This window comes from Lonchura striata, chromosome 1A, assembly GCF_050655825.1.
Source record: "Lonchura striata isolate lonStrDom1 chromosome 1A, ASM5065582v1, whole genome shotgun sequence".
In the NCBI taxonomy this organism is placed as follows: Eukaryota; Metazoa; Chordata; class Aves; order Passeriformes; family Estrildidae; genus Lonchura; species Lonchura striata.
The window spans coordinates 11,508,529-11,524,553 of NC_140741.1; the positions used below are offsets into that span (position 1 = coordinate 11,508,529).

Sequence of the window (16,025 nt, forward strand, 5' to 3'; positions counted from 1 at the left end):
TTACTTTTTTGGGCAATCGAACTACTGAGGGGTCAGCCTGTTCCTCTAAAAAATTAGTAAATGTATAGTGAACCTTTTTCATTCTCTACTGAGGACAACTAAGAGCTCCTCTTTTCTTTTCTATATAGTCATTTAATGGAACATATTTTTTAACATTTTAGCATTAGTCCCTTTTTTTTTTTTTTTTTTTTGGAGTCTGACATACCAGAAATACTCCCCTCCATGATTTCTCTAATGCAGACACAATAGTTACAGATGCACTGGAAAACAGCTTGGTGGACAGTCAGCAACTTTATCCCATTAAGTAAAGACTACTTTTTTCAAAAATTCTAGTTATGTGTTTTACAGGTCTTAAACAGCCTTAGGCTCCTCTCACCCCAACCTTAAGCTTTAACAGAAACCAGAACTTTTCTCTACTCTCATTCACCAACTTTGATTCTATTTAAATTTCTCTCTCCAGCCAGAAACTGGCATCCTGAAGAAAAATAAAATTTTAAATTTAAATGTATGCTCATTTAAAAGACATCATTTTATACATTAGATATCTGGATCATTATTCAAGGCTGTCTCCATGCAAAGCAAAAATAGCTCAAGGCAAAGTCTCCTTCAGTTTGCAACTTTTATGTAGAACTGCTTTCAAAAGCATTTATGTTATCAGTGCCACTCTTATCTAGGCAAACAAGTGCTCCCTATACTCAGGAATAAAATATTGTTAATTAGTAACATATTGTTAATAGCATTTCCCTCTATTTGATTCCCACAAAGAAATCAATTTTAGGGTTTTTATACTTGTTCACAACTGAAAAATAGCATAGCTATTTCTAGTTTCTTCTGTTTGGTTGGTTGGTTGCAAGTTTTAAAGTCCAATTAAAAAAATTAACTTCATCAAAGAGTCTTCTGAGTTCTCATTATGCAAGTTTAAATAATAAGATAAATGTCAGGGTGTGCAAGTCCCTGTCTGTATTGCAAGTTCAAACTTGATCAAAATACTTATGATAAGCATTTCATGAAACAAAACATTAACAAATCCAATTTATGTATAATGAAGGGCTAAAAGCAGTGAGGAAATCTTCAACCTTGGCAAGTGGAAGCCAAGTTCATGGAAATGTTTCAAGATTTTGCAAAAACAGGGAAGCACCCAGCTATATATCTCAAAATTTGTGGGGGAAACACATTTTCTGAACTTGGTTTATCTTAAGCTCTGCTCTGCCATCCATCAATACACAAACTCCTTAATTTCCAGCCCTTCCAAGTATCTCCTGTGATAGCATCTCCATACTTCCTATCAAATGTAATATTAAAAACCTTTAGCATTTTCCTGCTGGAGCTGCTTGTTTGTAAGGCAGTCTGGAAGCAACATCCCTGCACTTCTGTCAGAGAAATTACTATTGGCATGACATTCAATATTGTCAATCATTCACACACCATTTTAAAGCTTCATGAATAAGCTCTAGAGCTCAATAGTATAACTGGCTGATAGCTAATTTCATGAGAAGAGAAGCTTTAAGCATCAAGCTAGATTCTGTCTTATTTTTAGGTAAATCCTCTCTCTCACTATCTTCATTTAAAGCTGGTTTAAGGTTTCAAAGCTCCCAGGAATATTTTTTAAAAAGAATTTCAAATAAAATATTATTACAAGAATTTTTGAGCAAAAATGTACAAGAGAAGGCAATTTCAAGAACAGGTTTTAAGGGGAAAAGTAATTTTTATGAGTGATGACACATGTTCCTTGCTAGGACAGGGAAATTTCTAATACCGAAAAAGGATTTGTGACCATTTTTATTTATTGAGTTATTAATATACTTCAGTTTATTAATAATCATTCAAATGCTAAAAAAAGAAACTTTCATATATCAGTTCTGAGAATCCTCAAATGCAGAAGAGAGGGCAATTTCAAGAACAGATTTTAAGAGGAAAAAGGATTTTTATGAATGATGACGCCTTCTCCCAGCTAGGACAGGGTTATGCCTAACACCCAAAAAGGGTTTATGGCCATTGTTATTTATTAATAAAATGCTTTAATTTATTCATGATAATTCAAATGCTAATATAAGAAACTTTCATACATCTGTTCTGAGAAGTGACCCAGGCATTTCTTAGAGAGAAGGAAGAATGTGATTATATAATACAGATCTAGAATGAGAGAAAATAACCAGACAACAAATGTAAGTATTATTTACTAGAAAGGCTAAAAAAAAAAAATTACCCAGTACTCACCCTCTTGTTTCCTCCTCGTGTCCTTTCCCCCTCTGGATTTTAATCCACTGCTCCAGCTGCAGCATGGAGTTGGTTCTCTGCATGACCCGCTCGGACTCGGCGTGCGCTGGCACCGCGTTGTGATGGGCCCCATCCCCAGCATCCGCCAGCGCCACTCCCATGGATTTATTCTCAGAGCCATTCAAATGGACAGGCCTGAAGTGCCCACCTGGAATTGTGCTTATGGGCAAAGTCCTGTACTCGGATCCCAAAGGGTTCAGCTTCACGCTGTTGATTTTTGTTAATGGTTTGTCTTGCCCGACTTTCTGGAATCCGTATTTTTCAGCTTCCAAAGCTTTTTTCTCCTCGTTTTTGTTCACTTCTTTGTTTTTCTGGTTGTTCTGTGCCTCTGGCTTAATTAGCACCCGATGGTTTGAAATGTTATTTGCCTCTCGAGGTGATGTATTTTCAACAGTGAACTTCTCTATTCTGGAATGGAACATATGACAAGTTGTAATACCAAAAAAATGCTCCTTACAAGTAACAATAAAAAATAGGAAGTTATTTCAGTCAACCCCTGACTGTATATTTTGCAATAATATTTTGATTTCGAGATAAAAAATCAGGACATTTTCACAATAATCAAGGACAGGTTGGGGGGTTTTGTTGCTGCTGTTTTGGTGTTCTTTTTCTTTTGTTTTTAATTTTGTTTGGGGATTGATGGTAGTGCTTGATTGGTTTGGTTTTTAGTTGCTTGATTTAGGGTTATTCTGGGTGGCAAATGTGAGTATTGTTTTCTTCTACACTTCTGTCTTTATTTGCTGTTTCTAAAACAATTATAACATGAGGTAATTTTTTTTTTTTTAAATTCAAGAGTCACTTAACCCCCTAGAAAACATGTGCACCACAGGAAATAAAGCCAGAGTCTGAAAAAAGTGGATGTTCAGCTCCTGGAGTGCGGAAAATGCAAAGGGTGAAAATATTCAGTGGCTCCCCAAGAGCTTCAGCTTCCAAATGTCAACAGGCTGAAATTCACATGGTTTTCAAAGTCAGCTTGTGATTCACAATACTGCTGAATTTAGCATATAATGAGCTCCTTTAAAGAAAGCAAATGACTTTTCATGGTCATTGGTATCAATTAGGTTTCTCTGGTGTGTTATCACTTTGGCTGGCACATATTTTGCAGAAAATGACTGTGGCTTTTTCTAACTTTAAGGGGGGAAATAGCTGCTGACTTAAGGAACTGCATCACAAAAATAATGATACTTTTAGAATTGCTACTGCTGTACAGTATTTACACAAGTACTCAATGTGTGCAGTTCTACTAATGACCTTCTTTTTAAAATTTCCTAATGTCAAGAGGCTCTATCTTTTGCCAAACTGGGAAGACCTGAATTTCAATTCCAGCTCAAAAATTGACTTTTGGGTTTAGTTCACTAAAAAAATAACCTCACCACTTCAAAATGTTTTGCTCTATATTTTTTGGTATGGGAGGGAAGAAGAGGAAGAGATATAATTTCTTGAGATTATATCTCTGTATAAAACCAAACTAAGAACAACACTTTATTTTAAGAGGATGTCGAATTAACTTTTTGTTTTGTATCTTTTTTTTTTAAATGCATTATTCATCTTTATAACTGCATCCAGTTGAAGTGTCTATAAAAAGGCCATCACACACACAACTTACCAGGAGCACAAGAAGACTGACTACATACACAGCTGTCAGCATTATTGCTTACCCCACTGTGAAAAAAAGCCATTTATTTTTCCCCCCAAGATCTTTAATTGCTCCCAAGACTAAACATTTGTCCCTAGATTCCTTCTCAAGGTAATGGAAAAGAAAACGATCCTCCTCACTCCTACCTCAAAGCTGCACTACGCAGTGTTCTACCAGAAACCAAAGGAATTTCCCAACAGGAACGTGAATTAAAAGCTCCATTTCCCACAGTTATCAAGTAAAGAAAAGGTGTTAAGATTGCAGTTTTGAGCCAGCATTCTGGAGTTTACAAATTAATATAAAGATTACCTTGCAAATAATCCTGGGAATTAATATTTGCAGCATGTCTCAACGGCACCATCTACCCCATTATATAATATAAAACATATTATAAATCATTCTCAGGTGGCTTTAGAGCAGAGGAAAAGGTGGAAAATCCTTGGTGGAGAGGGAAAATGGCATGTCTTAGGACACTCATCATATATGGCAAAGTCAAGCCTTGGCACTGGGCTCAATTCACACTCTCACAGTACTTTCCACTGTGTTTTAATTAAAAACCAGCAACTCCAAAAATCACAGAATTGTTCTTCCATGTAGCCTCATGCTGTATCCCTCATTACTATGGTTATACAGAGCCAAACATTTACATTTTATACTCTTTGGGTTGGTGTAGAGGCTGAAGGACTGACATTCAAACAGCCTGCTGGGCTCTCTCAACTTGGTGAAACCAAATCAGCCAACTCTGAGTGAGCAAGGGATCTCTTTCCACACTGGAGGACCCATATGGGAAAAAATTATCAAAAACAAATGTAAGAAACATAAATCCATATGTGTATTTGGCTCCATATTTATAGCTAGCTCTCCAAGACATATTCAACAAAGCTTGCAGGCTGTTTGAGGATGGGATAGGGAGAAGAGGAAGAGAATGAGCACTGAACATGGGTCTTTCAGCATATGCGGAATGCAGTTCATGTATTTCTGCAACCAAAAAGGAATCATATGTACAATAAATATGCAGTACAGGAGAAGTACAATTTTATGCTGGTTTATAGAAAGAAATAATGCTGAAGGGGTTGGAGGGGGGAGCATGTGATTAATGATCAGATGGACACGAGGACTGTGATTTAACGAAGCAAGGCAGAGGCATTTGAAAAGGAAAAGCCATCTTTTCCAAGCACACTGACGTCAGTCAGCCCCCACTGTGGATGTCTCTATGCTAACAAGTGCTTTTTTGGCAGCCTGGCTTATGCTGTTCAGGGAAAGTAACTACACCAGGAGGGAAAGAAGCAATCTTTTCTTAGTACATGCTGCATCACTGAGGAGAAACAAAGGCTGCAGCACACAAGGTGACAGTGAAAGGACAGAAAAATGACACTCAAACCTGGGAGTGCAGAGAATCAGCATTTAGGTTAAACTGTAAATCAGTGTGTTGGTGGACACTACTATCTAAAAACACAGGCAAGCAGCCAGGGAGAGTGTTTGAGATAATATTTTGAGTCATAAGCTTCAACAGCGCCTCACTAAATGAAGAATTTTGTTTAATTAGTTTAATAGGTCTCTCAGTACATTATTAAACTTGAATGTACTATCTAGGTAAAGTCAAAACTGTTTAGAAAGGGGTAATTACAGTTAAGTCAATAGGACCAAATACTGTTTGTCCTTCCCTGCAGCTAAACATTAGAAAGGAGTATTTCTACTGCTAATAAAGACCAGTTCTAAGAGAAATGGGTACATTTTTACTTTCTTGCTTCAGTATCTCATTTGTGGTTTATGTGGCTAACTATGTGTGGAAAATAAGAGTAAAAGAGTAGTTTATAAAAAACTTGGCAACATCCCTTCCCTCCCACCAACTTAATGTTTTAAATATTCCTTTTATCTTTATCCTCTCCAAGGAACTCACATCTCCAGAAAAATAGACACAAAAATTGTGCTAAAATTATTTAAAGGATTTGGTTTAACAGACTTTTGGATTTGATTTCCAGAGTACCATAAGCAGTGAAGTGTCTTGATTTCTAAGTTTAAAGAATTATACTGTAAAAAACTTTTGATTTATCATTGAGCATTTTATATTAACAGGCAATTAAAAGTGGCCCAACATCATTTTACATGAATATTTAAGGAAGCAAGTTCTTAAGTACTCATTTATTGCATTGCAAGTCTGTTAGAAAACTGTATTCAGTGCAGTGTCAGAGCCTCTAAAAAACCAGAATTCAGTAACAAAAGTACTGCCAAATTTGACTGAACCAAAACCATTTATGCTTAAGCTCCATCTATGCCAAACTCCAGGTTACTTAGAGATGAGGTAATAAGACACTTAATACTTAACAGATTTTTACAGGGAAAGAACAGTATTTCTTCTGCATAAGATCATATCCTGCTATGTTTCTTTTTAAGAACTTAAAAAACAGCCAATAGATGGATTCTTTAGAAAACAGATGTCTTAAGAGTTTTCTTCCTTATTATAGCTAACAGATTTGAAATTCTTTAAGACTTGGACTTCAAATCTATTTTCTCTGAAGTAATTATTCCAAGGCTACCAACAAAATTTTTCAAAGAGGTCACATCTACTTCTGTTTCATTCTGAGGTTTCTTGCCCGAATCAAGGCAAGAAGATGGTGTTATGTAAGTTGCTTTTCTGACAACTGTTTGGCTGCTGGCAAGCCTGTTCTGCCTGTGATACCCAGGCAGATATTCACAGTATTGCAAATATCAAATGAAGGTCATTTCCCCAGTTTGAAAAAGATTGAGAATGACCCCACTTCAGTTTTGCTCTTGTACAAAGTGTTTATACAATTGATATGTGATTTTTTGGTTGAAGTGGGTTTGATTTGGTTTAATAATTTATCCATGTATAAATTACCATTGTATCTGCAATCCAAACCTGATTTTTTAGATAAAGTTTATTACTACTAAACTTCTCTGGTACCTGTGACCATCAGATTTTACTATTACTTTTTTAAACTCAAGAGTTTCTCAGCGTTGCTGACTTTATTTAGCTTCAGGGTAGCAGGAACTAACGGAATGGATCAAGTGACAGCAGCCATCAGCAATAACTTCTGTGCTGTCAATAATGAGGAGCTTTTAAACTTTCAATTGATGAGGTTTCCATTGCAGATGCCATGAAGCTGACCCCAGGGACCACATTCTGAGAGCAAATGACTCTCACTGGAGAGACAGCAGCAGACAGGGCTCAGTCTCAGAGAGCACAAAGCTTCCAGTGATAATTTGCTTTTCACTGTCAACACATGGGCACAGGAAGGTGAGGCTCCAGATCAGGTAAGCATAAATTTGGTGACAGCTTAATGATGAACAAGAATGGCTCCCCACAGATTGCCCACAGGTACAACTGGTTAATTTAGCCAGAAACTCCAGCTGTGAATTTGAGGATTATGACAGGTTTATGCCGAAGGCTGCCACCAGTTGAGCTACTGTTGCTATTCAGTCAGGAGGGCAGAGAAGTCAAACATGCCTGCACATAGAATTTGTCACTGCACTTCTTCTGATGCCACTGGCTAAAGGGATAGTTCATTTTTTTTCTTCTAGCTCCTGACAATCAATATTCAGAACAGAATTTAGATTATTTTTGCTATTTCAAAATTTTATCCAACACTGTCCAGTTAGTAAGGAGTCTTCAATATAACGAGAAATCACTTCAGCTGATTTACATTCTATATTAAGGACCAGTCCTTCACTAAACAAATCAAACTAAACAAGAGAAGGCAATACACTGTCCCACTGTTTTGTCAATCCACACTACCTTTTCACAGGCTCTGTTTGCACAAGTGCTGCATCTATCATGGCTTTCATCCACAACTCCATTTCCTTCCCTGTATCTGTGCAGAAATAATAGGTCCTCATGTTTGGATGAGCTGCCTGATTGGAAATGACATGGTCATTGCAATAAAAATGTAAGGTTCTGTAAAAAAAGAGAGGCAAATATTGTTATTGCATATTCACTCTAATGCTTTATCTAACAAGATTTTTTCAAATAATATGCTCAGAAAAAAAAATCAAAAAGAACACTACATTGTTTCTTAGTCACTGCATTCATATTTTCAAAATAACTGCCCATAATTTCCAATCACGGCTGCTTCTTCATTAATACATTAAACAAAAAGCCCTTAAACTTCTTCAGTCTACTAAAAATAATATTGAGAATTCATTATTTTAGATTAATATAATTCTAATAAATAAGATTTTAGCAAAGATTTTGGAAGTCTGAATGATATAGTAGGTTTTAATTTGTACTTACCATAGTAAATAAGTGACGTCTTGGTTAGGAGACCAAACAAAGTGCTAAAAGGAGCTCATAAAACAACAATAAAAAAAAGATCAGGACAAAATGCTTAGTGAAGTATTTTATATCATGATTTAAGATTGTCACTAAACACTCCTAAGAGTGATTCATGTAACATTGTGATTTAAGTGATAATAAGTTCTTGTTTTTATTTATGTGTAAAGATACTTTGTATTAAATAATGAATGAACTTTCATTAGTGGGTTAAGTTCAGCTGCAGATGCTGGTTTATAATTCTCAAGCACCACACAGGATTCACAAACTAAAAAAGAAAACACTACTAAGTGATACCCATCCATTTCCCCATTCTAGTAATTATGTCTGTATTTATATCAGGATAAAAAACTGATATCAAAACTTTTGCTACTCTTTTATGCAAAAAGCAGCCTCAGAAGCTGTTTGTCAATCCTTTTTTACCTAACAGCTCTGTCAAATGAGTTTTTGTGACCAGGCCCTTGTGCTTTTAGATACAAAATCCAATGGAAAAGCCGATTCCCTCACCTTAAAGGCATATTTGCGGTTAATGTGGTCCTCAGCAGACAGCACAGATATCTGGAAACTGGGCAGAAGTATGCTCCCCAAGATTCCTTCTTCCTTCTCATCTGGGAACGCACACTGGGATTAGAAAATGGCCTTTGGATACACAACACTTGCATCCTGACACTTCATCAAACTCTTTCAGCCACACACGAGCACGACCAAGAAATTCAGCTCAGAAGACAAAGAATTAAGAACGAGAAATCCATTGAAGAGCAGATTGAAGTCAAGCTCCTAATTCAGTGACAACCAGAAAAGCACACATCTCCTGCCTGCTCTGTAAAAACACCTCTGTAAAAACACCTCTGACAACACAAGTAATTAAAAACAATGCTTATGACTGCTGGCATTTTAGAGAAAATGTGCACATTCCTCTTATGATCTCAGGCATATTATGCTACATAATTCCCATTATAATAATTAATTATGAATTATCATTATAATTCCCACAGAGTTTACACTCAATTACATTCCATTTGTAAGAATGCACACTTTTCAGATAATTTGTAAAAGAAACTATCCCCCAAAATAAATACCTTTTCCCAGAGCCTTGTTTTACTTAAAATTTTAGATCAAGAAATCATAAAAAATTTGACATTTTAATTGAAAGCCTCAACCAGCTTTTAAATCCACTTATACTTTAATAAAGGAATAACTGGATGCAATTCATAAAGTCTGTCTTAATTGTATGTTATGTACAGAACTGCTATTCACAATCAGTATCTTAGAGACTGTCCCTTATAACACTTCTCTTGGTTGAAGATAGTGCCCACAATAAATCTATGAAATTAAGATGAAAAGAGCCACTTTTTAAATTTTTTTTTTAAAATTTCAATGAAAAATCAACACTGTTACAATTAAAATACACTTAAACAGGACTATTGCTTATGTGTGGACTTAAAAATCTTTTCCAGGTTCTCACTCCTGGATTTTGAAAAGCCAAACCTTCATTTGTTATTTATATGGGGAAAGTTGTGCCCAGCCATTTTAGTATCACATGACAGATTAGATGTAAAAACGATGTTTTTGGGGATAGTTCTTTAAATTGCAGAGCTGAGCATAAATTCATTCCTATTATAAGGCAGAAAAGAAATGGAGTGGATTTACTTCCAGCAACTCAACAGTACCTTCAAATATGACTGAAACCATCCCACCTTCCCTTCAAATATTAACTCCTTGCTAGCCACACACCAAAGTGTTCTGGCCCCAAATACATATTGGGAAAATATTGGGGTTTACTTTATTTGGACTTCTGTTTGTGGGAAAAGTTCTCTTTTCCGAGATGATATTTTGACTAATGACTGAGTAAATCCCCCACCAGTGCCACATAACAGCATTCAGCATTTTTGTTCCACTGAACAGCTGCATGTCTGAAGGCCTTTGGTCTTTGTTAAAGACATTCTGCCACATTCCAGTTCCAGATTTTTAAAATCTGTTCCCAATCACGTTTGCTTTTATCCACACATCCCACTGCCCCATATTATCTTTACTTGCGTGCTGTGTGTGAACAGCACGCAAAAAAAGCAGCAGATCTTCTGTTCAGTTCTAAGAACTTTTATTTGTGCCGATAACAACCTTCCAGTATGAAACAGGATAGTCCTTCATGCCTCGGGGGAACAGAAAGAGAATATTCTCTAAGATGGGAGAAAATAAATACTATGACATGATTTTTCTTTTCATCTATAAATTGGATTTCAGCTGCTAACATTATAACACAATTCTGAAAGTTTAGCAAGATTTACTAACAAAACCAAAGAAACCCAACAACCACAACTGCACAACCACAAACAGGTCTGTGGTTTGATCTGGGAGCAAGTGCATGACCCTCCCTTTGCTATCTTTTTACTACCTCAGACAGAATTAACAGAAATATAACAGGGTTTAGAGTAAAAGCTTTTTATATTTTATCAGCCACTTCTAATACATTTTGGACTATCACTGCATACATTTAATTCCAGTTTAACAGTTTTTACTACTTTCTAGTGAGTGATGGCTAAAAGCTACATTCATCACGTAAAAAAATTTAGATTATTCTGCTTGTATTTTAGAATGTTGGGCAGAATAACACATAGAAAATAAAAACTAAGATTACAGAGCTGTTCATATTTATTTTATTTGTTGTTGGTTTTGCTTATTGCTTTTTTTGTTTTATTTTGACAAAGTTCCTGTGCAGGGCTTAATCTTAATCTGTTCTTAACACAGCAGTAATGTAGCACTCTTTTTTACAACTTTTTGAAGAAGGAGCCTAAAGAGGTGTTTAAAATAAACCACTAAAAAGCACCAAGCATATATAATGGCCACTTAGGTAACCACAGTGTATCTGTAGCAGTCAGTTGATGCATCCACAACTGGAATTTCAGCCTGATTTTGACCCACTTGGGGTAGAGAAACAAAGCCTAATGATCATATTTTAATAACTCAGAATTTGTTAACTAACTCATTTGCAAAGAGAGCTTTCATATTTCAGACCTGACTTGTCTTTGATTGGATCTGTGCTGCACTTTTAGTGAACACCTTTTTAAATTCCTCAGTCTCTGCTTTCAGCCTCACCAGCATCAGCACCAGTCCTACCAATTCCAAAGTTTCATCGCAGACGCAAAACCTCTGTTGCCCTTCTCCCACATTAAGGCAGCAGATAGCCCTGTTTACATTGCTCTATTTTGCCATGCTCTACAATCCTCCTCACTCTCAGCCTCCTTTAAACTAACATGGCTGCAGACTTTATTTCAGGATTGTCCACGTTTCCCTATGCCCAAGTCCCATTTGCTTTTGAAGGAGCACCACAGTTCATAATCTGCAGTGGTGAAGGGATCACTAACCCACCTAACTCCAGACTAGAATGAGAAGCAGCTATTTTTTCCCATATAAAATAAGTCAAATCTAGCTACATGAGGTTACTAACAGATTCTTTTGCTCCAAATACAGCAGACTTCTACTCATATGGAATTGGACAACATTCCATTTGATAAGTATTCATGAACACTGATTAGAGCTCCCAAAGGCTCTTTACCATTCTCTCTACTATTCTAAAGGCAGAGTTTCAGCTCCCCTGCACTATATCCCTTCCCTATCCCCACTTCAGCTACTTAAATCACATAAAAATCAGATGTAACATGACATGCTTAGTTTATAGCAACAGAAACTGTGAGAAAAACTACAACCCAGAATTCAGTAACAGAGGTGGCTCTGAATGGGCTTGCCCTTTGAGCACAGCCTGGCAGGCAGGAAGCCATTATGTGAAACTGGTAATTAGCAAAGAAACAACAAAAAAATATGAGAGTAGCAGGCCTGGATATTGACAGCTATACAACCATTTTAATCCATTAAGTTAAGCAGCCACTTATTTCTTACATTTGAGTGGTGTGTCAAAATTTATCTGCTTCCAGCAAAATTAACAAAGGAAGCTCTCAGAAGCTGAACTTACCTCTGTAATAGAAGAGACACAGATCTGAGAGCACAAACCAGCGCTTCTTCCACAGCTTCATTCCAGTGCTGTCCTGCAGGAATCACAGGGATCAGGTCAGAAAACACACACTGGGGACAGCTGTGGTTCCCAGCACAAACCAGGCACTGCACAGCTGTTGGAACCCTGCTTCCTGAGAATTTTAGACTTTCTGTGCCGATAGGCACTGACCCCCAAGAGAACACTGCATTTGACCTGAGGCCGTGGAGAAGCTTCCAAAATGGAATGATAGAACTGGGATTGTGGGTGTGGAGTTTGAATAGAAGAGTGTAATGTCTCAGGCTGGTAAACTTAGAGTTTAAGGTTTTAAAAAACAGTAATATATATAAAGCAAGATGGAGGTTTTAGGCTGGTCCTTCTTCACCATCTTCTCCGTGGGTTTGGGTGGTTTTGTGTAATTGGATAAAAAAGTTCTCATTGCAGGAATGGGTGATTGGTTATTGGGTTAAAAGTAAAAATAATTTAGGTATCATTTCTTAATTGGACAGTTTATCCTTAAAAGGCCTTGTAGAGAGAGAGATGGGGCTCTATTTTTAGTTAGTTAGAGTGAAATGCTGTAGAACTCTCAGTTTGTGACACTGTGACGCAGATAAGAACTAATAAATATCTGAGTCCCAACAAGAAATACCGTCTCACGCATTTAATCCTGACCGTGGCAAAAAGATAAAAACTCAACACACAACTGCGCTGTGTGTGCTGCCAGCTCCATTTCTTGGCTGTTTTAAGTGTTTGACTTCTCACCCTGAGCTGTCACTGCTGACAAAGGCTGTGACCCAGGAACCCTGAGGTGAACAGGGAGTCACGGAACCGCTGAGGTTGGAAAAGGCCATTCAGCTCATCGAGTCCAGCTGCTGCCAGTGCTGCCAAGTCCACCACTAAACCATGTCCCCAAGTGCCACATGAACACATCTAATTACACCTTCAGGGTTGATGACCCAACCACTTCCCTGGGCAGCCAGTTCCAATGCTTAACAACTGTTCTGGTGAAAAAATTTTTCTCCAATATCCAGCCTTGAACTTGAAGCTATTTCTTTTTGTCTTGTCACTTGTCACCTGGGAGAAGAGACCAGCCCTCACCTCACTGCAATCTCCTCTTTGGCAGCAGTAGAGAGTAAGGAGGCCCTCTCTGAGCCTCCTTTTTTCCATGCATGCTAGAGTTTAAAATCTACAGTTTAACTAATTAAAAAAAACCCAAAAACGACAACAAGAAGCTTTTTTTCTCTTAAGAGGAAGATAACACTTCAGGTACATCCTCCTTTGTTTTCTGAAGAAATTCTGTTGAACTTTGTCTTCTACTACCACTCATATACCTAGAGCAAATTTCCTTCCCAAATAAAGTTTATTCGTACAGCAATTTAATTTTATTTTATGCTTATAACCAATTCACACCACACAACTCAGAATGAAAGACTGCCACCACTCCTACAGTATAAATAAGCCAGAGCACAGCAGCACACACATCCTGGCAGAATCAGATTTAATAAATATGTTAATCTGTTCCACAAAGAAAAGTATGTGCAAATTAGAAAATATTCTTGTAGTAAATAGGTTTTGTGACAATGAAGAAGAGGGATTCTCTAATGAAAAACTGTGAGGTAGGTTTGTTTTTGGAGTAGTTCCCCAGCTCAAGAAAAGTCAGGATATTTTTAGCCTTGCATTTCAAGCTCTGCTCTTTTTGGGGTGGGGGAAATGAGCTGAAAGAAGAAGAAAGGATAAACCAAGCATCAGCTAGGAAACATTATTCAGAAAAAGTATGTTCATTGTAAACATCTTCCAAAAAAGAAGTTGGCTCTGGATTTAAAAATTAGCAGTAAAATTACAGAAGAAGATCACTACACTTACTGAGACAGCACACCCTGAATTAAACAAAAACTGCCACTCTGTGATTACATAAATGTTATTTTACTATCAGAAAGAAACCTGCACAAGCTTTCACTGTCCATTTCTGAAGATTATCTGTTGATAAAATTGACTAAATTGGCTCTCAATGACTACTCCAACATGGAAATACACAGCAGCACCTTTTCTTACAAGTGCCAATCAAACATCACAGCATTTAAATTGTTTCCCACATAAACCATCTCCAGCCCTGAGGTGGTTTAAGGACTGGTTGACATGCCAGCCCCAGGGAATGGGTGGCTAGTGCCTTGTGGTGTGCTCTAGGGGCTGACACCATGGCCAAGGCAATTTAACAACTTCATTAATGAGCTGCACACAGAGCTCACCTGAGTAAATCTGCACATAGGTAGAGTTATGAGTGCCTCATATTCCAGATGGTTGTGCTGTCATACAGAGGGACTGGATGGGCTGGGAAATTGGGCAGAGAAGGATCTCTAGGAGTTCAACAGAGGGAAATGCTCAGTCCTCCATCAGGAGAGGAATAACCCCCTACACCAACATGAGCCAGGAATGCACCCTCGCAGCAAGGGAAAGCAGCAGTACCCCAGACTGCATTAGCAGTGCTGCCAGGAGCAGGACAAGTCTCGGGGTCTGGGTGTTGGGGTGACCCTGAGAATGTGAAAGTCCTCCTTTCCTGCCCCACACAGCCAAAGAAGTCTGTAATGCGTAAGGTCGGCTTTTCAAGGTTGTTTATTTTTCCTTATCTATAAAATTCTTTTTCTGACCTGCTGAGCTCTGGCTAGCAAGGAGGCCATGGCATTCTGTCTGCCTTCTTGGGCAGCGTTTACATTTTACGCTAAAACCTACATGTACTATGTTTACAATAATGTGCCAATATCTATCATTTATGGTAGACAGTGTGACTCTTCCTTAAACCAATAGAAAAGTGTCACCATCACACCAAGATAAGGAAGGCAAAAAGAAGGAGAAGAAAGTCAGGACACGCCCAAATCCCTCCATCTTGTCTCCTTTAACCCCATTCTAAAAAGCCACAAAATTCTACTTTTTCACGTTGTGTTAATTCAACTACCAGACCACTCAAACCCTTGTGGCTCGTGAGTCCTCATACAAAGCTGACAGCTTTTTCCACAGGCTAAAATAAAGCCACAGGTGTTTTTGACTTCATGCCAGGGTCTCCGAGCCTCTTGCCAGGGTCTCAAGACAGCCAGAGGGATGTCCTGGATTCCCACAGACAAGGACATCCTTCCTCTCTGCTCAGCACCACAGAGGTCTGGCTGCAGTGCTGCTCCTGCTCTGGGCTCACTGGTGCAAGAGAAACGTGAACATACTGCAGGGAACCCAGCAAAGGGTCCTGGAGATGATTGAGAGCCTGGAGCATCCTCATATGAAAACAGGGTGAGAGAACTGGGACTGCTCAGCCTGGGGAGAGAGCAGCTTAGGAGGCATCCTATCAGTATAAACATTTGGTGAAAGACTGTAGAGAACGCGGAGCCAAACTTCTCCCTAGGGCAAGAAAAGAAACAGTGGCCACAAATTAAGAAGTATGAAATTCTACCTCAGCAGAGGTAGAATTTTTTATGGTCAAATACTGTCACAAGTTGCCAGAGAGGTTGTGGTGAAGTCTTCATCTGTGAGGCTATTCAAATCCCACCTGGACAAAGTCATGCCCAAGACTCTCAAGCACATGGTGTGATTCTGGGGGCATCCTGTGCAGGGCCAGGAGTTGGAGTTGATGATCCTGATGAGTCCCTTCCATTGATATTCCATGATTCTGTGACCTTGCTCTAACTGAGCCTGGCTAATTGTGTTAGATGATCATGAGGTCCCTTCTAAACAAGACAACTGTGTGATTCTGTGCTCCAGAAAGCAGCAACAAAATCATCTTTGTGAAAATTTTTCAATCTCGGCATTTGCATCTCAGAGTTCTCTTCACTTTCAGAGTAGAGGCCACAGGA

At 38.1% G+C, this 16,025-nt stretch overlaps 1 protein-coding gene across 17 annotated transcripts in view; it reads right to left on the reverse strand.

The window, feature by feature from the left end:
• PLEKHA5 (pleckstrin homology domain containing A5) overlaps nucleotides 1-16,025 on the reverse strand; it is a 165,810-nt gene that overhangs the window by 46,409 nt on the left and 103,376 nt on the right. For 16 of the 17 annotated variants that reach the window (XR_014952114.1, XM_085569562.1, XM_085569561.1 and 13 more), the window contains 4 exons: nucleotides 12,172-12,244; nucleotides 8,712-8,812; nucleotides 7,671-7,786; nucleotides 2,218-2,685 (listed from right to left, as the gene is read on the reverse strand). Coding sequence is in view for 16 of the 17 variants with exons in the window: in XM_085569562.1 (XP_085425688.1) it covers nucleotides 2,218-2,685; nucleotides 7,671-7,786; nucleotides 8,712-8,812; nucleotides 12,172-12,244 (758 nt within the window). In the remaining variant the exon portion in view is untranslated. Of the gene's footprint in view, nucleotides 1-2,217; nucleotides 2,686-7,670; nucleotides 7,830-8,165; nucleotides 8,692-8,711; nucleotides 8,813-12,171; nucleotides 12,245-16,025 lie in introns of those variants that run through there. The other variant, XM_021535144.3, reaches the window with a different exon arrangement.